The following is a 26,438-nucleotide window of genomic DNA, read 5'->3' as shown; positions in this document are numbered from 1 at the left end:
GAGACCCATGCTGCCCCTTATCTTTTCGGCTGTTCTTTCATGTCAGGAAGAGATGTGAGTTATATAAAAGTGAAAATGTTGCCTTCTGTGTCAAAGTCTACAACAAGTTTCTTGTGCTGTGTTGGAAAAATAAATGTTCTTCTTTTTAAAAATACTGATCTGGAATGCTTACACAGAAACCTCATGATTAGGAAATGACCTATTGATTGGCTATCTAAAGTTAGAAGGATTGACCTTGAAGTCTCCAATAGGTTTGTATTCGTGGCTTATGGAAGATTGGTATCTTTAGTCAGCTGAGAACAAATACTCATCTTCCCACATTCAAGACACATTCAAGGTGCCCGTATTAGCAAAAAAGATAATGATATGGATATAAAGAAAGACTATGCAGATTTTGTAGAAGTATCATGCTAACTTGTGACATTAATAGTTTTTTCTGTATTGCATTAACTGCTTCCGTATCAGATCACTGTGGCATGGGTCATCATTTTATTTGGGGACATGACTACTGTGCAAAACTTCCGTGTTTAGTGCTCACCTTTAAAAACAAAGCGAGGAAACTTGGATCTTACAACAGGTTTTCATCTGGCTTTAAAAGATGAAATTAATGAGGGAATGAAGAGAAGAAAGGAAAGCCTACAAAAATTAAATAGAAAAATGCATTTAATGTTTGTATTCTTTCTTGCCCACCGTATACTGGTTACCAATCAGGAAGAAAAGTGCTTTCCAGTTTGGGCAATTTTTTTGTTGGACCATTCATATGTTCCAATCTCATTCTCCTTTGATCAACAGGAGGTAATTATGAACTTTCCTGAATAGTTTAAAAGGTTCAGTCTATAGTTGTGGGATAGATAGATGAGATAGATAGATAGATAGATAGGTAGATAGATAGATAGATAGATAGATAGATAGATAGATAGATAGATAGATAGATAGATAGATAAATTATCTAAATAATACAATAGTACAGCTGTCTTTTAAAAAATACAGTTGTCTAAAGGAGATACAGACCATCCATTCCTTTAGATGTGCTTAATTTTATCTCTTGAGCAGGCCAGCATATCACAGACTGTCAGGTCACCTGAAATACATTATATTGATGTCCTCTTAGTTACTTCTCCCAAGTTGGTCTTCAGTAATGTGTCATAAGTCTGCATTAAGGACACAATTATTAAAAACAACTGTTCTCCACAACCGGATTGCTTTTACCACCTAGATGCAGTGAATCATAATCAACTGTGTTGGCCTCTTTGTCAATAGAAAGCTCAGTCAAATTTTTGGCTATCATCTGGCAGTTGTACAGGTTTTTGTATTCATTGTCCTTATGTATTAATCCTACCCTATCCCTGACTTTATGCTATTTCTCTGCTCCTTTTACTCTTATTTCTCTTTTATCCTATTATAAGGTATATATGTCATCTTAAATGCTTTTTTCAATGAATGATATGAATAAATAACTATTAAACAAGCAAATGTAATTTTACTACTATATTTTTACTTAATACAATATTATTGAAGTTTTCACTATTAGAGATATAATTTTTAGCCCCATTTTTTTACATTTTGTAAATATATTTTTTCTAGTAAATAGGTTATAGCATTCTTTATTATTAGGATTCCTAAAGTACTTTTGTCTTGATAATATAGGTCTTCCTTCGTTTACCTTTTTGTAGGAAAGTTTTCAACAATTTATGATTCTACTAATAGATATAAATTGTTGCCCCCCCAAACATTGAAATCTGACTAATTGAAGGCATCTTATTTTCAGTAACCAACGTCTTCCTTTTTCACTGTGCAGATTAATCCTCCACCTTAGTTAACCTTATAAGTGGATTCACAGGCTTTCCCATCAGTGTGACTTTTTAAATTTTCTCTCTGGAATAGAAATAAAATAATAGATGCCATTCACTTTCAGTAATGCCCAAAGGATATAGTTGAGATTCTTTGGGATGTAATTCCCATCCAATGCTACTTTAACAAGATCCAAGTAATAATTCTGACAATGATTTTAAAATGCTTGGGGAAAAAAGAGACCTTTATGGCCCTATAATTAACTTTAAAATGTTGCTTAGAACCAGTATACAAAGCAAAGACGTGGAAATAATATGTACTTGCCAAATTTTGTAACACTTTAAAGTTATTTGTAAAATAACTTTACATCCATTGCAATATCTCATACCCCAGGACTGCAACTATTTACAAACCCATAAGTAAGTTTAGTTCCAGAGAGGAAAATTTAATTCCTTGAGCAATACTGAAAGATTTCACCCTGTGAGTCTTCTAGACAGTTACAGAAAAGCCTAAATGTTAAGTCCAGTTAGAGTTTTGAAATGTCTTTTTAGGATAAAGTTTAGTACCAGATACAGTAAGGATTAGAATTGTAAATAATTTTCATAACCCTTTCTAGTAATTGTTTAGCCATATCTGCTTCTATTCAGTTTTTATCATAAATCAGTCCTTAGTGGAACTTAATTTAAGTGCTCATGAATTTTCTCTATCCTGATACTCTAAAATATTATCTGGTATTGAAATAATCAGTCCTAGCTTATATATTCCCAGGTCATTTTCTAAACTAGGCAATAGTAGGAATTTACTATGTTTACCTGACATATTTGAGAATATATATATTTACTTTGAAATCAGTACAATGTTATCTTAATGGGCGATGTTATTCTATATGTATTAATGGTGTGGAAATAACACAGGATCATTTAAGGATTCTTCCCATGTAGAAGGCAGTTGCATTATGGGATTTTTTTTTTTTTTTAAAGAAAATAACATTCATAGAGGAAATCCCTTGGGGGAGAGAACTGGGAATGAAATTAAAGTAGCATTAGACAGGTTAGGACAACTCTAGACTTGGAGCCTGAATGTAACAAAAATCATCTATTTCTACATTACCTTAACTAGAATGAAAAGACATCACAGTGTTAGGAGCATAAGTGATCCTCCAGAAGCTTTCAGCATCTGTCATAAAGTGACCGGGAGCTTTCATGACCAGTAGTCAGCCACTAGATGACATTACCTGACAAAACTTTTTCTTTTTTTTTTTTCTTTTTTAAGTGCATCAAGAAATCAATCAAAATAGAAAATGTAGTAATTTTATGCCAGATTTATGTTCACAATAATTTGCTTTATGTGATATTCTATTCACCTCATTAGTTAATGTTGTGAATACATTTGGAGGTTATTTTGTTTATAGTTTACAGTTTCCTTAAATTTATGACTGGAAGAAGTAAGAGCTGTAAGAGTTAGAAAAGAAAACACCTGAACTTATTCACATATGATTGTTTATGTAGAAAATTCAAAATCTACAGATAAATTTTTAGTATGACCAGGGTAATTTACCAAGGTTGCTAGATACAAAATCATTATACAAAAAAAATTGCATTTCTGTATACCAATAACAAGCAGTTAAAGATCCATTTATAGTAGCATCAACAAACATGTCATATAAAAAAAATTAAGTTAAGGGACATATCATGTTCATAGATTCAATCACTCAACATAGTAAAGATGTCATTTCTCCCCAAATTGATATAGAAGTTTAACATAATTCCTGTCAAAATTCCAGCAGGATTTTTTTGTAGATATAACCCTCTGAAGTTTTCAAGGCCACCCTCACTTATGATAGCAACCACAAGTAGGTATCCTAAGGCCATCTTCAGGTTTCATCATTTGCCAGAAGGACTCACAGAGCTCACTGAAAGCTGTTATAAATCTAATAACAGCAAAAGGGTATAGATTAAAATCAGCCAAGAAAAAGCATATAGGGCAGAGTCCAGGAATGTTCCAAGGATGAATTTCCAGTTGTTCTCTTCCAGTCAAGTCTTGGATAATGCTGTCTTCTCCCAGCAACATGTGAGAATACACATAAAATAGTGCAAACAGGGGAAACTCACTTGAACCTTGTTGTCCAAGGACTCAGTTAACATTCACAGGGTTAACTGCCTGCATGGCTGACTTTAATCTCCAGATACTCCAGAGGTCCAGCTGAAACCTTTTGGGGAAAGGTCGTTACTATACAGTAGATATAGACAAGTTTATTCTAAAATTTATATAAAAAGGCAAAGGAACTAGGATACTCAAAACAATTTTGAAAAAGAAGAATAAAGCGGGAAGAATCAGTCTATCTGATTTCAATACATTACTGGCAAAGATACAAAGAAGCTAGATCACTCTCACATTGCTAGAAGGATTGTAAAATTGTACAATGACTCTGGAAAACGGTGTGGCAGTTTCTTTCATATTACAAAACATGCAAGTAATATATGGCCCAGCAATTGTACTCTTGGGCATTTATCCCAGAAAAATGAAGATTATTTCACACAAAAATTTGTACATGAATGTTTAGAGCAGCTTTATTTATAATAGCCAAAAAACTGAAAACAACCCAGATATCCTTTGAGAAGGGAATGATTAAACTGTGGTACATCCATATCATGGAACACTACTCAGCAATAAAAGGGAACAAAGTATTGATTCACACAAAAACCTGGATATATCTCCAGAGAATTAAGCTGAATGAAAAAAAGCCAATCCCATGAGATTATATATTGTATGATTCCATTTATATAACATTCTTCAAATGACCAAATTATAGAAATGAAGAACAGATTAGTGGTGGCCAGGAGTTAAGGAGGGGCTGGAAGGGAAACGTGAGTGATCTTTGTGGTGATGGAAATGTTCTGTATCTTAACTGTAGCATGTTAATATCATGGTTGTCATATTGTACTATGGTTTTACAAAGTGTTCCTGTTGAGGAGAATCATAAAAGGGACACAGGATCCATTTGTGTTATTTCTTACAACTGCATATGAATTTAAAATTATCCCAGAATAAAAAGTGTAATTATAAATGAATGAATCTAAAAAATGAAGTGCAAATCCTCTATGGAGAAAGTGGTAAAACTTCATTGAGACATTAAAGATGATCTAAATAAATGGTAAGATATATCACATTCATTGATTACAAGATTGAGCACTGTAAATATATCACTTCTCCCTAAATTGGCCTATAGAGGCTTTAGTACGATCCCAAACCATTAAGTGATTGGGGCAATCTATAATGGCTGCTTTACCAACTTGTCCTTCCTCCACTTCCTCCTTCTATTGGCTGCCACAGCAAAGGTCTGTGCTTTTGAAAGTCTGACAAAGCAATATAAAATGATGCTGTGGATACAGAGGTGCATATGATTCACCTGTGTACTCAGAACACCAGTAGCACTTTGCTTGGTAAATTCACAAGTTCTTACTTCTGTGATCTTCTGTATGCTTCCATTTCCTTTATTTCAAAATGGGAACCATCATCAAAATAGTGCAAAAACCATAGAAAACGTCTATGAATCTGTGTTTTATTATATCTTAATAGCATTCAGTAAGCATCAGTTTTCTGGTAATTCTGTTCTGGATAGTTTTTTATACAACAAACATCTATTAAGCCTCAGCTATGATTTCTGGAATAAAAAGTTTTGAGGCATTACCCCCAAAAGATTTGGAGATAAGACAAGGTATCTTTCATACGTGAAATGACTCGTTAAGCAAAGCAAGTATATGATAATATAGTATACACTATATACAAAATACTGAAACATGAAGAAAGGAAGTAGTTGATATGGGGTAAAGTTAATCAAAGAAAGCTTATTAGAGGAAGTAAATACTGAACTGAATCTTTGTTGTTGTTGTTGTTGTTGTTTGGCTGCGTTGGGGCTTTGTTGCTGCACGCGGGCTTTCTCTAGTTGCAGCAAGCAGGGGCTACTCTTCGTTGTGGCGCGCGGGCTTCTCATTGCAGTGGCTTCTCTTGATGTGGAGCATGGGCTCTAGGCGCACAGCCTTAGTTGCTCCACGGCATGTGGGATCTTCCCGGACCAGGGCTCGAACCCGTGTCCCCTGCATTGGCAGATGGATTCTTAACCACTGCGCCACCAGGGAAGTCCCTGAACTGAATCTTAAAGCAATTAGACATATATCTTCTGAAAATTTTTAGTATTATAATGCTTAACCAATTTGTAAATACTAATTATATTTGAGCAAAATGTCTGTGTAGCTGTGGCCTATCACAGCCGCTCTGGACCTTAGATTTCTCACTTGTGAAATGAAACCGTTAGATGAAATTTTATCTCGGGTCCTTTCCACGTCTTTGCTATCTTATGTTTGATATGTTTCTATCTGCATCTAAATTTGAACTACATTTTGGGAATACAAGCTCTTGAACAGTTAAAGTTTGACTGTCTGAGAGTTCTCAGTTCTGACACTCTCCTAAACGTCTTGATGCTAGTAAATTGTATTTACTAGATAAGCACAGCATTTTAGCTAAACGTATCTGGAAGATACTTTGAGTATTTGTCAGTGCTTATCACCTAGTTGCTAATGGACTGTGGATCACCTGCATCTACCTCATCAGTTTGTTGGAGAGAGCAAGAAAAACACTCTACTTCCTTCAGTTTCAGTTACAGAGAATCCAACTGTTATTATATTCCCATTTTAGAGGAATTTATTTCTTAACTCTAAAAGCTAGCATGCACTTCAACATAGGGTACGTTTATCCATCTGTGTTGAAGATTAGTAAAGTTTGACCTCTGTCTTCAAAAACTTTACAGTGGTAATCAATCTCTTCTCTGACTGGACTTCAGAGTCACCAGAGTCACAGATGCCCAGACCCTGAGATTTTGGAAAGGTTTAAAAATTGTCAGTTGACCTGGGCCTGGGAGAATAGGGGATACTTATAGAAGAACAGTTGAGGGATTAAACCCAGAAAAGAAGGCTAGATCCAGGGAATGGAGGGCTTTAAACCACATGGAGGAATTTCCACTTAATTTGAAAGATTATGGAGACCATTGGATATGTTTGAGCAGAGAAAGAGGTCTATGACACAAATGATACTTAGGATTTTTGTCTGGTAGCAGGGTACGAGATAGAAGAGAAGAGGTTGAAGGCAATGAAACAAGTTAGGAGGAAGTTTCTGCATTCTAAATGATAGGTCATTAAATCTAGAGTGGTGACAGGGGAATGGAAAGCAAAAAAGAGACTGGAAAAACTTTGCTGAGGTGCAGTTGCCGGGATTTGGTAACTGATTGGATCAGGAGTCGGCAAACAAGCGAAAACAAAAATCAAAGATGACTGAGAGGCTTTGAGCTGGAGAAGCGAAGAGAATAGTGTGTCTGTTTATAGAAATGAAGACAGTGGAAAGGCCTGCCGAGAGAGTAAGTCCACCAGTTACCTCTGGACGGCTTGCAGAAATGGAACACTGTGACAGCACCGTCCCCATCCTAGTACCTTCCCATCACACACACCAGTCCTAAGGTCGAGAACCCAGAGGTGTCAGCATATATAACAAGAGCAGAATTATTAGGAAAATGCTCCTTCTAGTTCAAGTCCATTTTTTAATTTACTACTTTGAAATATTATTTTATTAGGTTGTCTTTCTTACTGCGTATTGCTATTGCCTACTACTATTACTCACTTTATGTGAACCAGCAGTAGGTGGGTTTTATACTCTGAGGTGTGCAGGAGAAGAATGAGCCCCAGAGAATGATCTAGAGGTGGGAGGAGTTGATAAATGCAATCAGGGAGGGTTAAATCCATCATTCCAACTCCCCATAATCCATTCACCATTTACCAACCAGTGTACTCTTTAAATGCAAGTCAGATTATATTTCTTCCCCACTGAAACTCTGCAGACAGCTCTTCCATTGTGCTTGGAATAAAATTAAAACCTTTCACTGTGCCCTGAGAGACCTCACATGGCTTGGAGGCTGCCCACCTCTCTGAATCATCTACCACTTTCCCCCTCACCCTCCATGCTCCAGGTGCTTTCCAGTTCCTTGGCTATGACCAGCTCTTTCCTCCTCAGACCCCCTCCCTCTCCTTGTTCTTCCAGAACCCTGCCTGCAGCACTCTCTCCAGACCTTCACCTGGCTCCCTCTTTCCACTCTGGTCTCAGGTCAGAAGTGTCCACCCAGTCTAAATTGACGACCATCTCTTCTCCTCTTCATTCTCTTCACATCCCTCTACTGTGTTTTTTTCACAGTGCTTCTGACTCCCTGAAATCATCATGTTCATCAGTTTACCTGTTTATTGCCTGTCATCCCCACTAGCACATATGCTACAAGGAGCAGAGTTTTTATATATCTTGCTCACCACCACATCCCCAGCCCAAAGAAATAGTGCCTGGCATACAATAAATACATGTATGAATGTATAAATTAATCACTCACAGGACCTCTGGAAAAACTGCCCACAAAATATTTCCTTTAGAATAGAATCCACAGTTGAGCAAGGAGGATCACAGACGATTCAGATATTTGAACTAGCAAATGATTTTGTTTTGTTTTGAAATAAGGAAAGTATTTTGCATTCCATTCTATCTCACCCCTCCCTCTCTCCGTCTTTCTCATTCTCTCTCTCCCTTCCTCCCCACCTCCCTCTTACACACACACACACACACACACACACACACACACACACACACGAAGTCATAAGCTTATGGCAGCCATAAGCCATAGGTACCTAGCTAGGAACACAGAATCTGGAAGAAAAGGGAAGCGTGACAAACTATCTAGAAAGCTGCCACCAGCCCTCTCGGACAGTGTTATTTTAGAATGGGGCCCAGTAAAGCTCTTCACTGATTGTGTTGGGAATAATAGGATCAGAAACCTTTACTTACGGAAATAACTATTTTATGATTCTTTGCATTCCTTGTGTAGAGCCCTGTGCTCTTACCATCCTTTGGCAAAGTTACTTTTGAAAATCACGAAGGGAAACGAAAAAGAGAACTTTTGCCCACACCTGGGCTCAAATTTTAAAGGAAAACAGTATCCCTGGAGGCCAGGCTTTGTGACAACACTAAGAGAAGTATGTGAGACAAGAATTAAAACCAAAGAAAACACTTCTGCGCCAGCTCTCTGGGTTTGAAAGGCAATTCAAGCAATTACAAGGTGTCCATTTTTTATTGGTTAGGAGAGGTTTATTAGAGAGGTCTCGCCGGGTTCAATGTCAGAGACCCACAGCTACTGCAGGCTCTCTACTCTGCCTAAGAATAAGTTTACTTCCCAAAGTTGTCTCCTTGAGTCTTAAGCTGCCCAGTGCCCAAAACCGCCCCACTCCCCTTTCATAGATGAGAGATATAGAAAAGAAGCTGGAGGAAAGGACAGGCTTTCCCAGAAACTGCCCGTGACGCAGAAGTTTCTACCACTGCTTTTATGTCTTTGTTTCAGCCTCCTATCTCTGGTCAAGCTCGACGACTTGCCTTTAGGGTCTCAACACAGTCTCGGCTTTAACAGATTTGCAGCAGTGTTAGCAATGGAAAGAGACTTGCTTGTATCTTACACAGCTGGTTTAACCAGGCCAGGCAGCACGTTTACTGAGCTGCTCCTGGAGTCTCCCTCAGCGAACACCCCACTTTGTTTACTATCCTCCCCGCCCCCGAAACCCCCATCCTCACCTCCCGCCGTGTGACGGAGTCTCACTCACACTCGTGCCTTCTAACTAGGAGAGTCTCCATTAGGAGCCCTTCTGTGCTCAAATATTGGTCAATTTAATGGTGTTCTTCTTAGAAGCTCTAGAATTCATTTTTAAATGAATTTTAGTAGTAATATATATTTTCTTTCTTTTTAGAAGGCACATTATTTTTCTGTGCTCTAGTATTTCTCTAATTCTTTATATCTTTCTAAAAATAACTGCTGGTGAGCTCATAAATTCATAGTTAATCCCACTGGGACTCAATAATGCATATTACAGACCTCCTGATTTTTATATATTAGATTTTCTCAAGAATTCCCTTACCTGTTATTCTCAACATAGCTATATTGACAGGGTCTTCATTACTTCCTAATTGCCCATATTTCTTTTTCTTGTTAAAGATCAATTTTTAAAATCAAGCCTTGTCAGTTTGAAAGTATCGTAGATATGTTATCTTGTTAATGTGTTTCATATCTTTCTAGGTTTTTTTCTTTCCCCCTTTATCATAGGAAACATATAAAATTTACTCATTACCTTTTTCTTTAAAAACAAATTCTTTTCCAGGGGAGGGGGGTGTCAGTGAGAGGGTGGGGGCCCATACTAGTTTTTTTCCCCTGAAATAAAGATTTTAAAATGATATTTCATATTCAAAGGTGACTTTGTGAACAGTTATATCCCCTATTCTAAACCAGAACCTAACATGTAAATTATGTATAGATTGTTGAAATTATTCCATGACCTTTTGGTCTAGGACCATGTAAAATAAGGTGACCAGCAATAATTAGAATAGTGAATGCCTGACCAAGAAATGCTTCTAAATTATCTTTTCAGTGAGCCCTTACTCAGACTGTCCATCATACTATGGTAGTAAACCTTACCTTTGGAAAATCTGATTGTGTATGTATAATATCATTTGAACAATGATTATTTGCTTTCCCAGAGAATTCTTCACTTTATTAAAAGATTCTTTAAAGAAGTAGATAACCCACTTCTTCCTTTAAAAATATTCTATTTACAGAAATTATATTTACGTATAACTTTTTAAGACATCTACTGCAGAAAATGAGGTACAGCTTCAGAGTAGTCTACATCTACCAAAGTAAACATCAGGGTTTTGGCTGCTAACTCAGTAGCATATTTTGGCATAGTTTTTGCCAAAAAAAAAAAAAAAAAAAAAAATTCCAAGCACTAGGATCAAGTGAAGAGGAGTGTGGACAAGGCAGACTTGTAAGAAACACTTGGATTAAAGTCATCACAGGAAGAAGTAAGGGGAATAGACAAGGCAGAAGATATAGCAATGTTTTCTTCTCTCTTATCCTATTCTTTGAGCATTCTGCTGTCAGTGCTATTTCCAACCATTTTTTGTTTGATTTGTAAATGCTGTTACATAAATGTAGCCTCCTTCTTTCTCAGTTCCATTACAAGACACTTTTTCTTAAATATATAGTCTTTTGGGAAAACATATGACACATTTTAGCAATTTGATCTTCCTCATATGATTTATAGTTTCATCCTTTATACTTAAAGTTTCTAATCTTTTTGAACATTTGTGCTATCTCTACCTCTTTGAAATTTGCTGTAGTTCATTTTTAAAAACAATTGATAGATAAAGAATAAATATTCAGTGTAGTATTTTAATTGGAAGATCCCCTGTCCACTACCTTTTGGTTATTTCAAAGTGGATAACATCGTTGACAAAAATGCCAAGATCTTCTCCAACCACAATTATTTTTAATCTATGAAACAGAATTTCCTTTCAAATTAAGTAGTTTTTATAGTAGTGACATTTATTGTTGATGTGATCTGTTTAATATGACTGTAGTCAGAAGGGAAGTTGGGTCCATTATTCTTCCAGAAATTTGTGGAAGAAACATTAATTAAGAGAAGTAAAAGGCATTTCTACTCTGTGTAAGGATAAGAGCTAGCTATAAGTAGGGTTCAGATTATAGATAAATTAATCTCTACTGTAATAAAAAAGAATTAACTATTCATTTTTATTTAAGCTAACCCTTGCCATCTAAAACCATACTATTTTAATAAATATTGGACTTCCCTGGTGGTCCAGTGGCTAAGACTCCGTGTTCCCAGTGCAGGGGGTCCTGGTTCGATCCCTGGTCAGGGAACTATATCCCACATGCCGCAACTAAGACTCGGCACAGCCAAATAAATAAATATTTTTTAAAAAATAAAATAAATATTTACACAGTGCTTTTACTATCCTGAAATAAATTCTAGAGGTAACATAATTCACCTACTTATAAGATTGCTAACTTATTGTATTCCTCTAGTTAACATATGAAGGAAATAAAAGGAAAATAACTCATAATAAGAATAATATATATATCAATATTTAAAGTGCTCAGGAAAATCTGCATGGGTCCCGTGTATAGAATCACCAGGAATTCCACATCTACAAATGCAGGCTGGTGCAGGTGTGCTTATTGGTGGCTCAAGTACTGTGGGCAATGAGGCCATCAGTGATGAGATTTTCTCATATGGCAGTCCATTCTTGGTAATATTCTGAACAACATAAAGTACAAAATTCCTTCAATTTACATGGTAGCTGGATTCCTGGAAAATTCCATGTGTATTAAAATCATGCCAAAAGTACTGTGAGATTACTTGTTAAACAGATCTAAATTCTAAGCCCATATAATCATAAACAGGTTTTTCAACTACATGAATAGCTTGTGAAACATTTGAAAACCATGTGCAATGCAGAACAGTTCTTCATGTGCTGTAATGCCCTGCAAATTGAAGGATGTCCACCTCCCTGGCCTTCTCCCACTAAATGCCAATAGCTCCTCCCAGTTGTCCTGACCTCCAAAAACTTTCCTACAAATTTCCAAAATGCCCCAGAGGCCACTACCATGCCCATTAAGAACCACTGATTACGACTGAGCAAAGGCAATTTTTTGTAATAAAGAACTGAGATCGTGCACATTTATTTTGCCCCAAAGGTGAATTATCCAGTAAGAACAAGCCTGCCAATCCAAGAGGATACAAAAATCATTCCCTGAGAACATGGCAGATAATTAACCTGGGAAAACCCTTTATTTCCTACATTGTGGAAACAACTTAGATTAGGGAAATGGGGGTTTGAAAAGTAGAAAAAAAGATCACAGTCCCTAAGAAGAGGAGCTTTTGATAGGGTAAAGTTGTGGCAGAGGAAAGACCAGGTCCTGACTATAAAACCATGTTTATCTCCTTCAAATACAAAAACATAGTTAGTGCTAAATGGACTAGTTTCCATGTTACCTACACATAATTGCAGGTTATTAATAAATGGCTGCTTTTTTAGTTAGCCTAAACTTTCCCCTTCTATATCCTTTTATGAATAGATAATGTAATGGCCTAGTGTTTCCATCCTGATGGAAGAAATTCCCCTAAAGTTGTATATCTTTTAAGTATTCGAAAGCTGCTGTCAGAAGTTTCCATTCTCTTATCATTGCTATGGGCAGATAGTCATATTAATTTGTGAATATTTTCATTGAATATTGGCCCCGAGTTTTCAAAAATGGTCTCCAAACATGTTCTTGAAATGTGTATACGCAGCCCCAGATGAACATGCAACTACCTTCCAAATGCTGTGTTAAAATTATTAAAAATCTACTTTCAGTAATTTAGAAAAGAAAGCCATTTTTGTATAAGATATTTACGTTACCACTCCTTAGTTTAGGGAGGATTCTCCCTCTCCCATTCCATTCTCTATAATTCAGTTTCTAACCCACCTTGCTTATTAATTTACTCCTAGCAATTTCCGTTCCTCTGACAGAGCACACACTCTCATTATTTATACTCTTAAATTGCAAGGGTAAATGTTGAGAGCCAGTGCAGGTCCTCAGTTATCTCAGGGACTTTGGTCTTTTCAGCCCAGGACTAATCAAGCAGAGAGTCATCATAAGCTAAAACTAAAAAGCCTTTGTAGTGATTTTATCACCTGGGAAATTTGTCCATCCTTCGGAAAGATTGTCACCAGGAAAGAAAAAAATAAAGGAGTTAAAATTGCTTCAGACCATTGACTCCTTAGGTCCCTCTAGATTCATACATTGAATTGGTTTTCAAGGGGTGGGAGGAATTATGAGAAGAGCTCCCTAAGAAAGCTTAGAAATTGATCATAGCCTTGGTAATACTAGGAAGTGTAAGTGTGATCACTATGGAGGAAATGCCAAATGAGCCTGGAAGCCTGGGAAATGAGAAGGAAAAGAGATGATTAACACCTTTTTTTTTCCTATTGTGTTTGGGGATGGGTGTTTCCATGTAGTATGAATCCGAGAAGAGTCAATACCATTGACTTTAAAATATTTTTTCATTATAAGTGCTATTAGTAATTATTATTGAAATGAAACTGGAATTACAAGCACTATAGAAAACAGGGATGGGCATTTCATAAACCTGTCCAGAAACTGGGCTCCCTTCTAAGTATACCCACAAAATATTAAAGTAGGTATGTCTGAGCTTATCTAGAACTGCTCACAAACTTCTTTTGTGTTTGGAGAATACAGATGCCTCCAAATTCAAAGGAAGTCCTTAAGACTGTTATCTGAATACGTCAGTGAAAATTATATACTAACAATAAATATCTGGATATTACATATATTTTAAAGAACTTGAATTTTTACACATCTATTGATAAAGGCAGGCATTTGTATAATTTTTTCCCGAGAATTCTATTGACTTGTCAAAATCCAGTCAGGCACTTTAGGATTTGCCAGGATAAACCTGCACTCATCTCTTTCTTCCACTGACTAACATTGAATTTTGCCCAAACTGAGTAAGCAAATAGAAAAAGGACCTCATTTTTTAGTCTGAACACAGTAGTGTTGGGGGATGTAACTCAATGATATGACTTCAGTACTGGATCTTGTTCCAAATGCAGGTTCATTAGGCCAGTCTGCCGAGGAGAGGAGGATAGAGAGCATCCTTCTGAGGGCACCTGTTAAAAGAGGGGTTCTCTAGTAAGGCCAGCTCCCACAGCTAAGTCACATGCACAGACTATAGCTTTCTGCTCTCTGGTCGAGGCAGCCATAGCATCCTTATTGTTGTAACTCCCAGATTGTGATACTGTCACAAAACTGTTGCTAGGCAACAAATGTGGTTACCAGGTCTCAGCGAATAGCTGAAGGGGAAAGCAAAGTGTTGCACCATTGTAGAGTAACCATAGCAATGACCTACTATTACAGACTAAAGAATTATCATTAACAATGTTAAAGTATCAGACAGAGGCCCCGAATCCAGAGACTTCCAGACAGTGTCTCTCTGCATAATTGAGTGATCTAGGAAGAGATTTAAACCGTTTAAAATCTATTCACTCATTATTCCTACAGCAGAGTCTTTGTTATTATTATTTTTATTTTTTAAGTTAAAAAGTGTTCTGTTATAAAACTATTAATTAAATGATATAAGCTATCACAGGGAGTCAAAAACAGATTAATGTCCTCATCTGTTCTTACGTCTACATCAGTGTTATTTTTTACCTGTCTTAAAACTGAAGAAAGATTTTATTTGAAAAATCTGTACATTAGTGTTAAATTGAAGCCACAGAAAGAAGCTGTAGTAAAACAAAATAACTCTATAAATTGACAACTTAACCTGCATTTTGTGAGTTGAATTCCTCCTGACAAAATAGAAGGCCTAGATGCTCTTTCAGTAGTCACTACTTTGAAACATCCTTTTTTTTTTTTTTTTTTTAGCTTTTCTAAGACTGTCCCCTAAAACCTGTTTAAAAAAAAAAAAATGTAGGCTGCTAGGACACTAAAATCCAACTTGTTTCTTTCTCTTGGGAAGCAAAGAAACGTGGGTGCTCTGCGGAGGGTGCAAAAGCCGGATTCCGAGCGCAGGGGAAACCAATCCCCGCGCGCGCCCAGCCTGGGGAAGTGGGTGGTTTCGAGGCGGGAGAGGGAGTGGCCCTTCCCGCCCAGCGCCTCGATTGGCCCGGAGGGGCTGAGGCCCCGGGGGCCGCCGGCCGCGCCTCGGGCGACCGCGGGGAAGGTCCGGCCGCGGCCGCGCGTCGGGGACGTGCTAGGGGCTCAGGCCAGAGGCGGCGGAGTTCCGGGATCGCCACCCCGAGCGCCGCCGGCGGAGACACGGAGTCGGTGGGCCGCAGCCTCCCTCCGAGCCCTGGGGGCCACGTGAACCCTCAGGTACAGGTGTGGTCCCTAGGGGTCGCGCGCCCTGGAGGGGTGGGGGCTGGGCTCCGAGGGCGGGACGCGGCGCGGCGCAGAGGGCGCGGGCTCGAGGACAGAGGACCGGCGGCCTGGGCCTCGGCAGAGCCCGGCTGTCCCGTCCCACCTGCGCCGGCAGCACGCGAGGCCACCTCGTAACTGAATCTGTACATTTTGCAGGCACCGACCGTCACGAGCTAACTTCCTGGAAGAGCTTCCCGTCTATTTTCAAGTTCTTTACCGAAGCCTCTGAGGCAAAGACCAGTTCCCTGAAGCCGACTCTGACGCGGCGCTCCCACCGAATAAAGCACGAAGAGCTGTAAGAGGAGAGCGAGCGAGACGGGGGAGGGGAAGCCGAGGAAGCACACTCGAGCATATGCATCCACACGTCTCCCCACCGCCTGTTGTCGGCGAGCAGACTCCCAGCCCCTCATTAGATTGTTTTCTTCCTAGAGCACAGGGTCGTGATATATACATCTAAATAGCGTTTTGCATTATTTCTAGATGAGTGCAACTGTCAAAGCAATATGGGTTCACTGGTCGTGCTTCCTGCGGGCTGTGCTTGGGCTTCGCGCTGCCCGTCAGCGCGCAGATTAAGGCCGACAGCGCCCTGCCCGGCGCGGCCGGCGCGCCTCTAATTGCCCTGATGGAGCCCGCGCCGGTGCTGCGGGGCGAGGGGCGTCTGCGCGGTCCTACCGCCCGCAGCCACGTAGCCGCAGCTCCGCTCCTCTCCTCTCCCCCGGCCCCCCTTCCCCCTGAATCATATCCATTTTTTTTCTCCCCCGAACCGAACCGAAGGAAACTTTTATTCTAGACTTAAAACTCCCGTTTTAAAAAGTTTTTTTCCGTAAGGGCGTCTATGTCTTTTTTTTTTTTTTAAGGAAGTCTCCCCCCTCCCAAGCCAAATTTAAATTCATAACGTGAATTCCGTGATGTACTGTGTAGTTCGGGGAGGGCAAATTGTTCACTCCCTAACGATCTATTTTCATTTCGAGACCAGAAGAAAAACTGCATTAGAAAAATCTATAAAGTACCCAATCCACGTTATCGCTGGAAACCTTGCCAACTGAATACGAGATTTTACACAAGTCTCTAATTTCAGAAGAGATTGTTTAAACCAAAACATAATGATGAGCAAATCTTTTAAGTACATGTGGGAAAGGTTTCATTTTCAAGGGAGTTTCCAACTTTATCATTAGAATTTACTTTTTTAAATATATAATGTGTGTTGGGTAGCACTGTAATTTAGATAGCATACTTAAGTTTTGTTTAAATCTTAATGTGGAGGAAGTTTGTTGTTGTTAATCCTAAGTAGAGTGGTCTATTTTGAGCTTTCATAGAGTTAGACCTTTTTAGGGAGAGTATTTTTTATCGTCGCAAGGAAAAGGAATCTGTGCGCTTGAACCTTTTCCTTCTGAAAGGCTTAGTGGGGCTAAAATGATTCTTTTAGTTTTCTGCTTCAACAGAAAGGGAAAGACCTGGTGTGAAAGACTTTTCTCCTCTCAATCCAATGGTATAATTCGTAGTAGTCCACCTCCTCTGTAAGGTTTTGCCTTACAGTTTCCAACAATTAAGTATTTTAATCCAGCTAGGATCTGGCCAACTCTGTGAAATATGAGGTAAAATAAGTTAAGGTTTTGCTGACTTTTAAATTCACATGTTAAATCTTAACATTATTACTTTTTTAATTACTTGTAGAATTTAATTACCTAGTGAAGATTCTGTTTCTAATAAGTGAGGATCTGAATTTAGTATTTTTTTCATCCTTTTTTAAAATATACGCAACAATATGCCTGCCTTACTTGAGGACACGACAAAATGTACCCAAAATAACTTAGAACTGTTTCACTCCTCAGAAAAATAACTTAAAATAACCACCTCACGGATAAAATGTTTTTATACTAGGAACCGATTTCAGCAAGTTTTAAAACTGGTAGTATCTGTGTTTGGTACACAAGTGCATTAATTAGTTCTCATAATTTCAATGATGGTAAATTAAGGTGATCTTTCTTTCAGTAATCTTATATGCATATCTTTCGATGTTATTTTAGCAGGAACAACATAGGACGAAAAAGCAAAATGTCATTTTATCCAATTCCTTGGGTGGCTTAAAACGTGTAACCCCAGCAATGTCGAGCATGTTGCTCTGCAATCTTTTCTGTTTTAGAAGTAATAGTGAACTATGTAAAATAATGGTACCTTCCACGGAGAGGATTTGAGAATTGATGTGGATTGAATATATTTTTCCAAGTGTTATAAATTGTGTGCTGTTTTCAGAATATTAAAATGTTCACAAGAAACTAGTTTTATTGCATTTTTTTAATCAGCACTTGTACAGTACTCAATTTGTGAAGCGTCTGCAGCTGAATTAGAGCAAACATGCTCAGGTTATAAACCAAATCACTCCTATTTCTTCTCTTCAGTTTTCTCACCCCTAGTTTTTAAAAAAACCTTCACTTGTAACTAGAGTAAATCACTGCTTAGTTGCCTTTAATACTTTAAAACTACTGGGTTGTTAGGCCTTGTTTAACTATCTATAGAGAGCTATCTGCAAACTTAAGTTGTGTAAATGTAATTTCTACTTGTGGATCTGCGCTGTTGCAACCCAGAGGGAACTAGGCAACCCGTCCCAGACCTCCAACTGATTACTGATAAGATTCCTTGTAATGTAGAATCTTTTAACCTGTTGATTATGGGTTTGTTGGTATAAATATATTGTTTTCACCTCAGTTTTCCTGGAATAACAACAGTCAGTTGGTAGTAGCCCGCCTGCTTGGACGAGACAAGGGTTAACAATGTTTCTGCTCTGCTCTCCCATTTTGGTTTCTTTAAGACAAGTTTTCAGGAGAGTAGAGGTTTAAAGTTAGGAAGTGGGCTTTTTTTTCTTTTTTTTAAATTATATAGTGAGTGCTTAGAGGAAGTGGAATGGGAAGCATGGAGTTGTTGATCAATCTAAGGTCCAGAATAGAACTGTTAAAACTTAAAAGCCAGATACTGGCTTTGGAGCTTTCTAAAGGTACTTAACTATACAGCCGTTAAAAGTTTTCATGGATATTTGAAGGCGGGGGGAGAAATCTTCTTGTATTAATTGTTCTTTTCTCAAGTTTCTGCCTTGTGCTTCAATTTGGATTGCATTATTGTTTATACCAAAAGAAAAGGAAACTAAAGCACAGGAGTTTCCTATATATTATATATTTCTGTTTACTATTTTAAAATAAAAAACAATTTTCCCAATATCCGGTGACTTATTATTCTTGTTCAGAAGCTCATTTAATCACTCACAGAGGTCAATAAAAGCAGAAACTTAATAAGAATGATGGGACAGCATTTATCAATATTTTAAACCTTATAGTTACTTATTATTACTATTATTGTTGCTGTAAGGTAATACCCTAACTTCAGTTGAGTCACTATTTAGCTTGGAACTTTCACAAAGCTTTTTTTAAGATATTTGTTTTTAAGACCTAAAATATTTCCTTAGCTACAAGGAAATTCGAACCCGTTGTTAAACTATCATTTTATAAAATATACTTTACTATATACGGTAAACAAATGTGTTTTCCAAAAGGACTCTGTTGAGGTTAAATTGCTCCCAAATCCCTGTATAGGTCCTTGATGTAGTACATCTAATCTGAAAATACCTTGTTTGTATTTATTTCACAGCTTTTCCTTCTTTAAAACCTGTAACTTTTTTGAGAGAGTGTGGGTGACAAAATATGTTAACTGTATTATCAGTGGTAATAAATTAGATTTTTTCATTTTTCTCTGGATTATCCGGGGTTGCAGTCTAGACACATGTGTGTCTCCGGTTGGAATCATAGTTTGTAACTGTGGACTGACAGGTTCCTTTTGGTGTCTGTAATCCTGGTTCATTTAAGAAAGATTACTATTACAGAAAGGCTAAAATTTTCTCAAAATTTTTCCCTATGCCTTTGTAGAGAAAAATGTCTTTAAATAAGTGTGATATATTCTCATTTTTGAAATATGGGTGGCCAAAAAAAAGGATAATAGTAGTGGTTATTTTATGATTACTTATTAGGAGGTATAATAATATAAAATAAAAGACTCCAGGAGGTACTCCCTTTCAAAAATTGAATACTTTCCTTCCTTCCTTCCTTCCTTGTATAGTGTGACTGAGTGGGAGTCTCTTGAATTGTTCGTCTTCCTTTTATCTAATATTCTATTAATCTCCAAAAAGATCAGTTTGAGTCTGGGAAAGGGTTTTTAATCAACACTTCACAGAGCTTAAAGCTACCCTACCTAAAGCGTTAGCTTTGTTAGGCGGTTTTAGATTTAAAGCATTGCAACTGTCATGCACTGTACTAAAAGTAAAGAATGTACACCAAGTGGAAGATGTTGAAAAGAGGGAAATAGCACAAAGTCGATTAACAGAGATTCGAGAATAGAAGTAGCCATCAAAGCATTCCAGCGTTTATCTCGAAATCTATGTAGGATAAAAAAAAAAAAAAAAAGAGGCAACAATGATAGTTTTAAACCTCACACTTAGGAGAGATGAATGTTGATTTAATTGATTCATTTGGATCGATGTTTTTAAAGTTTCACACCACTGATCTTTCATGTAGTGATGTCTTTAGCAGTCAGTGGTCTGACATGAGCCTTCTCAGATTTCATCAGTGGGACTCTCCATGACATCTGAAATTATGCAACAGCCTTCGCAATGGTAACTTTGGAATTGGGAGACCTTGATGCCAAAGAGCATGGTTACATTGAAGAACTCTTGTTAATTCTTAGCACAAAGGTTTTAGAGGAGTGGTAATTATAAATGAACCTTAAAGGTTAAAGTAACCAAATATTACGGAGTGGGCTTTAATTGCTAGATAGGAGAGAATCGTACTGAAAGTTTGACCATTAAGTGGATATCATGCAGTGACCAGTCTTTTCCCCTTGAATGGAAAAAAGCTTGAAAATGGAAATTTGACTTAATCCATGAGGCCTTCCAGGCAACTTTTCGCAGTCCTTTGCCTTGAGATTTGTGAAAAACCTTTCACTATATTCTTTGTATTGTTGGAGTTGAGTTCTATTTGAAACATGTTTCTAGAAAAGAAATCTAGAGAGGCCCTGCATCTTTCTTTCCAGATCATTCCACTTTTTCTTCCTTGGCTAATACATTGGGTAATATGGGAGACTGTCATAGGTAAAATAATGTTGAACTGTACTTTGTAGCCAGCCTGCAGTACCAATACAAAGAATCTGAAATGAAAAGACAACCAACACCCCAAGAATGATATGTCTCTTTTTAAAGTTTACAATTTGAATAATGAACTTGGATAGAAACTTGGCAGGAAAACAAACCATGGCACCATCACATCACCAACCATTTTCACTTTTCTGTCCAATTTCAGAGTGCATGTGTTTGTGAGTATTTCACTAGATCAGTGACAGCTCTTTATTTGCATAATTATATGCTCTGGTCTGAAGAGAAAACTAACCCCCAAATTTCATGGGTCACCAAACTGCAACAATCAATGTTTTATCACATATGCTAAGCAAAATCTAAGAAGCTATATGAAGTTTCTTGGGGAGTTTTTACTCCTCAGAAAATTAAAGCGTTTTCCTCTCCTGAATAGATTCAAAATCTTTCCAAGTTCTTTGTAACTGAATTCTGTTTGAAGGCAAAACTAGAGATTAACATGTAGATCTGGATCTTAGGCTCACTAGCATTACTTCAAAGTGGCTTAAGAAGAGCAGCATTTTTGGAACACTAAACTTTTAAATTCTAAGTACTGTCCTTCATGCTATCAGGAAAAAAATTATTGGCCAAATTATGATTAGCCAAAATGAAGCCCAAATTAACTACAATTGAATATGAAGTTCATTTCCTTCTATGAAATACTCAGGGTTTTTTTTTAAAGACCTAATAGGAAAATATGTATATATGTATATATGCATAGATATCTGTGTGTATGTGCACACACATGCATACACATATCCATCCATGGGGTACATATGGCCATTCCACCAGGATAGACAACATATACAGTATGTGTATGTCTTTTCAGTGCTGGTAACATAGTAGGTACTCCATATACGTTGGTCACCAGGATTGTTTGTAAACTTATTTTCTTTTAAATAAATTTTTCATGTTCAAATTCTGCAAGGCTTTGTAATAAATATTTTTCAATGCCTCAAGTTCATTTGCATCTGTAACTTATCTGCATGTGATGTGTATCAGTGTTTAAGGTTGGCTTTATTTCATTAAAGAAAAATTGATTCAAACTGTTGGTGTTTTTAGTTTATAGGCAATCTGCCAGACTTGAAATAAACTAGAACATAGAGACACATGCAGGGAGTGACTGTTCGTTATGGAGTTACTAAAAATCCTGGAAAATGTGCTTTTACCTAGCCTCTTAAGGAGTATACTAAGTGCATGATTTAATTCTACTGCTTAGGTCTGTATTTCATTTAAAAGCATATAGTACAATGTGTTTTATTTAAAGCGATCTGTTAGTAATAATATATTGACAGTTTCTTTGTCAGGTAATTTACGGTCATAAGAAAAGCATTAGAAAAAAGGAAACATTGAGCTAAAAAATTTAAGAATTGCATGGTTCTGAAGTATTTTATTCTCTATCTTGGAGAGGGATGAGAGATCTTTAGGTCAGGCATCAGAAATTTTCTAAAATGTTCCTATTATTTCAAGCAAAAGAGAAACCATTCTCTCCCAAGTTCTTAACTAAAGTTGAATTACAAGTGGAAGACACTTTCTTTCTCTTTTAGTGCAAAAACTTAAACATCTGCTTATCACTATCCACAATCATCACATCTCACCTTGTTGCTGTCCTTCCAAAATGTTCACCTAGTTATACTCCCTCTGCACCACCCCATCATCTACCTCCCCAATAATTGCTGCTTGCTGTCTTGGATTCCTCTGGGTGAAAATTCCTCAAGACTGAATCTGTAAAAACAAATAAATACAAGTTTAGCTTTTTTGTCAAACATAATGAGTAAGCAAATGAGTTAATGTTGCTGTCTGACTAAGCATTAAAGAGTGAAAAATAAAGAGTAGAACCCTTCTAGGTTACAATTTAAAGATTTTTAAGTTGGGGACCTATGTGCCTCTGAGATCAATTTGCATTTTATTTTTAATGTATAAACTCTTAAAAGGAAAATAATAGACAGTACATATCCCTAATTACTTTTTTTTTTTTTCTCTATTTGACCTTTGTGGGGACCTTGCTATGAGTTTCAGATAGAGTTCTCGGTTTTCTCTTCTGCCTGGGACACAGAAAAATCTGTTACTTCCTATAGAGTTCCACACATGAGGTGATTGACCCTAAAGCTGAACGGGCTTTCTCTTTTTATCATTTTCATTTCTTTTTGCTCAAGTACTACCTAATCCCATTGTGCCTGAAAAAGGTATCTATGATCCAGTTCATCTTCATGTACCTCCAAATAATTTTCCAAAGGCTTGTTTTCTTCTTTGTCTTATTTTAACTATAATTACATAAAATGGCTTTTTTCCAGTAAATGTTCCCACCTTCTCTGGGTACCTAGATAACCAGGATTTATCAACTGACGAAATATTGATGGTTTGTTGTGGTGGTTTTGGTTTGGGGGTTCTGTGGGGGGTTTTGTGTGGGTGGTTTTCTTTTGTTTGGTTTTGGTTTTGGTTTTTTGCTTTGCCTCAATGAATTACTTAATATCATCCCCTGGAATAGCCAGCTCTAAAAATAACCCTAGCGCAGAGTGTCACAATTTGGCTTTCATACAGTTTCAAAGGAAAACCATTAAAAATGCATTGATCTCACAAATATTGATCTAGTGCTTGATATCAAATATCAAATGAGATGCTGTCAGTTGCTGCTGATCATTGTGTCAGCTGTTTGAATTCTTGTCCCTTTCCCTCTTCATTGTCACATGGATTCAAGTTGCTAAGGCTAAGATTTTTCATGGTTAACATAATTAAGATAAATTGTTTTCCTGTTTTTCACATTTCTGGTTTGACAAAACATAGTAATATTCTACCTGAAATTTTGTCACATAATTTCACATATATATACACACACATAAACTTTGTGTAAAACAAAACAAAACATGTCTTTTACACATATGTAAAAACCTATATATGTTTTCTCTCTCCCTCTCCTCCCCACCTCTTTTAACAAAAGTGTGATTTACTTCCTAGGTAAGCTATGTTTCTATTTAATTCTTTATCCTAATTTTGAAATACTTTCTATTTGCATCTTGCTTTCTTTCTGGGCACATGTCTTTTAAGAAATCAAATCTGTTTTAAGAGAATGCAGTTGTTATAGTACCATTTTGGAACTTAAAATGAAATCAACCATTTCAAATTCACACACACACACACACACACACAGCAATAGATAAATTGCTCCTTTTATTCTTGCTAACAAAAAAATATAACTGAAGTATTTGGCCAGCGTGAAGTTTAGAGAATTATTTAAATGAAATTGGATCTATATATTTTTAATACTTTCTCGATAAACTCATCATCTAACAGGCTAAGTCATGCTGTGCTTTTTATACGGTATCAAACCTGGAAATAGCTAAGTGCCTTTGGATATGTTTAAAGTCTCAAATCACCTTTTTTCTTTCCGCCTTCCTCTTTACTTGGTACGTCAAGGATTGATAATTACATTACTTTGAAATATTGGAACACTTTAAGGAGGAAACCGTCCTATAATGACCAGTTACCGCTGCTGTCTGACTCAGCAGTGCAGGCTGAGAAATAGGGGAGAACTCTCGTAGAGTGCTGTTTAAATTGTACATCCATATGCGTATTTTCCACATTCATGGGAAGAAAAACAAACCCCAGCCGCAGGAGTTCTCGGTTTCTCTTCCCCCTTTTACACCTGAGCTCGGTTTGGGTGCAGCGAAATGAAGCGAAATGAAGCCGCGTTCTTCCCAGCACCATGGACAGCACCCAGCGCGCCCCCTTCCCTCTCCCCTCCGCCAGAACCCCGAAGTTCCGGCGCTCGCCTGATTCCTCTCTCCGACCACCCCCTCACCATAGGAAACTGGCGCTCGAAATCTTAGGATCTGAGCCCAAAGCGACAATGGGTTTAAAAAGTATACAGTTTGTGGGTAGAGGGTCTTGTTTGCTCCGCGCCGAGTGTTAACTAGAGTGCCACAGATTTGACACACCGTTTGCCTGCTCCCCGAATTTGCATCTACTTTATAATGAAAGCAGCGCCACTCTCAGTCATTTTTGTGGCAGAAGTCTTATCCACAACTTTTCTTTGGCCAACTTCTCACAACCACCCGTTAGCTGGCCCGAGCTGTACCGGCACCGGTTTTAGAGCTCTGTACTGTGAGTCCATTCTCCCTGGGCTGGTGATCTCAGTCACGAGAGACCTGTGGACCGAGAGCTGTGCGTTCAGACCCACTGGGCCCTCGGTCCCACGGCTCTGTCCGTGGCTGGATCCGTCTCACCCGGGTGCGCCCAGGTACTGGTTAATTACCGCCCGGTAGCAGGTGGCTGTGCAGCGGGCGCCCGGCCGGCGGCGCGCTAAAGAGCTTGACAGAAACTTATCTGACAGCACTAAAAGGGGGCGCGTCTGGCTCAGTACCCACCACCACCTCTTTTCCTACTTTCAGACCTCGACTCCAAGCTCCAGATTTCGGCATGTCTCCCTCTTTGGCTCTCCTTTTTACTGTCGGGTTAAGCAAAATACAATAAAGGAAGATTACTTTCGTGTGGTGTTTTTTTCATTGCATGATCTCCCTAGCAACCTTTAAGTCACCACTCTTAAGACAAGACTAGTTTTTAAAGATTTCAAATTGCACCTTCCTTTATTGAAACTTGCCTCACTTGTTGGACTTTAAGTGAAATCTCTTCCCTACCTCTGGAACCCTGTTCTAATCAGCTACTCTCTTGAACCGACTTTGAGGACCAAAGTATTACGTTTAGAGCAGGCAAGATGGCCAAAAACAAATTTCTATTAAAATATCGATTGTACAAAAATCGTTTCAAATCCAAACTTTACCAGAAAGGGCCAGGAAAGTGGAAAAGGGAGAGAATTCTGGTATCTTACAGTAAGAAGTTTCTTTCCTCTAAAATAGCCTCGACAAACCGATTACAAAATTGCTTTTGTATAGTAACATGGATTACAATGCCTTTCAGGATAAAATGATTCTTTATTTAGCATAGTATTACAATGACAAATTTCTGTGAATTTCTCAGCTTAGTGGCAATTCAGCTTCAAAACACTCTATTTTTCTATCCCATAAGACATACAAATATTTTATTAAATATTTCATAGGTTAACAATTCAGTCTGTTTTCTCACACAGCGCTGCTTACACAAAATTTTTGCCCCTTTTTTAGTGTGCAAAGTCATTGCTGAGTTATCCCCAAAGGTAATTTTTTCTCATAGTTTGGTCACTCTTGTGGTCTCAAGAGTCGTTTTGCCCAAATTCTAAGACAAGTCCGTGCTACAAGAGAAACTCGGCCACACCGGGAGCTATTTTAACTAGCCGCACGACCCTCCTATGAAAACTAGGGAAATGCATTGTGGCAGCTGAAGTGTGCAGGGTAACAAAGGGGACCTGTTGAATAATAGGATCTTGGAGACTCGCATATTCTAGACTGGGGATCCACCTCCCAGTTGTGAAACTACAACTGAAATATCTCCATAATGTTTGAATGTCTTTGGTTGGTGTATTTTTACGGAATTTATTCTATGAACTGGGTTTCCATCTTTGGATAAATGGATATTCATTCTTACCTTCCGGAGGTTCAGGAACAAGAAAGAGAATCAGGTGTGGAGAAGGACGTGGAACTTTCCTCTGTTGGTGTGGGGAACTTGTGGAGATTTGGGTGGAATAGAGAGCAG

The 26,438-nt window shown here is 37.8% G+C and overlaps 1 protein-coding gene across 3 annotated transcripts in view; it reads left to right on the top strand.

The window, feature by feature from the left end:
• The window catches only part of ARB2A (ARB2 cotranscriptional regulator A), a 419,560-nt gene extending 401,638 nt beyond the window's left edge, over nt 1-17,922 (top strand). For all 3 annotated transcript variants that reach the window (XM_082651759.1, XM_082651758.1, XM_082651757.1), the window contains one exon: nt 15,803-17,922. In XM_082651759.1, coding sequence (XP_082507885.1) covers nt 15,803-15,945 — 143 coding nt within the window. In that variant the 3' untranslated portion in view covers nt 15,946-17,922. The remainder of the gene's footprint in view (nt 1-15,802) is intronic.
• The last annotated feature ends 8,516 nt before the right edge of the window (nt 17,923-26,438 follow it).

Source organism: Grampus griseus (genome assembly GCF_964374135.1).
Source record: "Grampus griseus genome assembly, chromosome: 3".
Lineage (NCBI taxonomy): Eukaryota > Metazoa > Chordata > Mammalia > Artiodactyla > Delphinidae > Grampus > Grampus griseus.
Note: the sequence above shows the minus strand (reverse complement) of the source record. Positions and strands in the feature narration are given on the sequence as shown.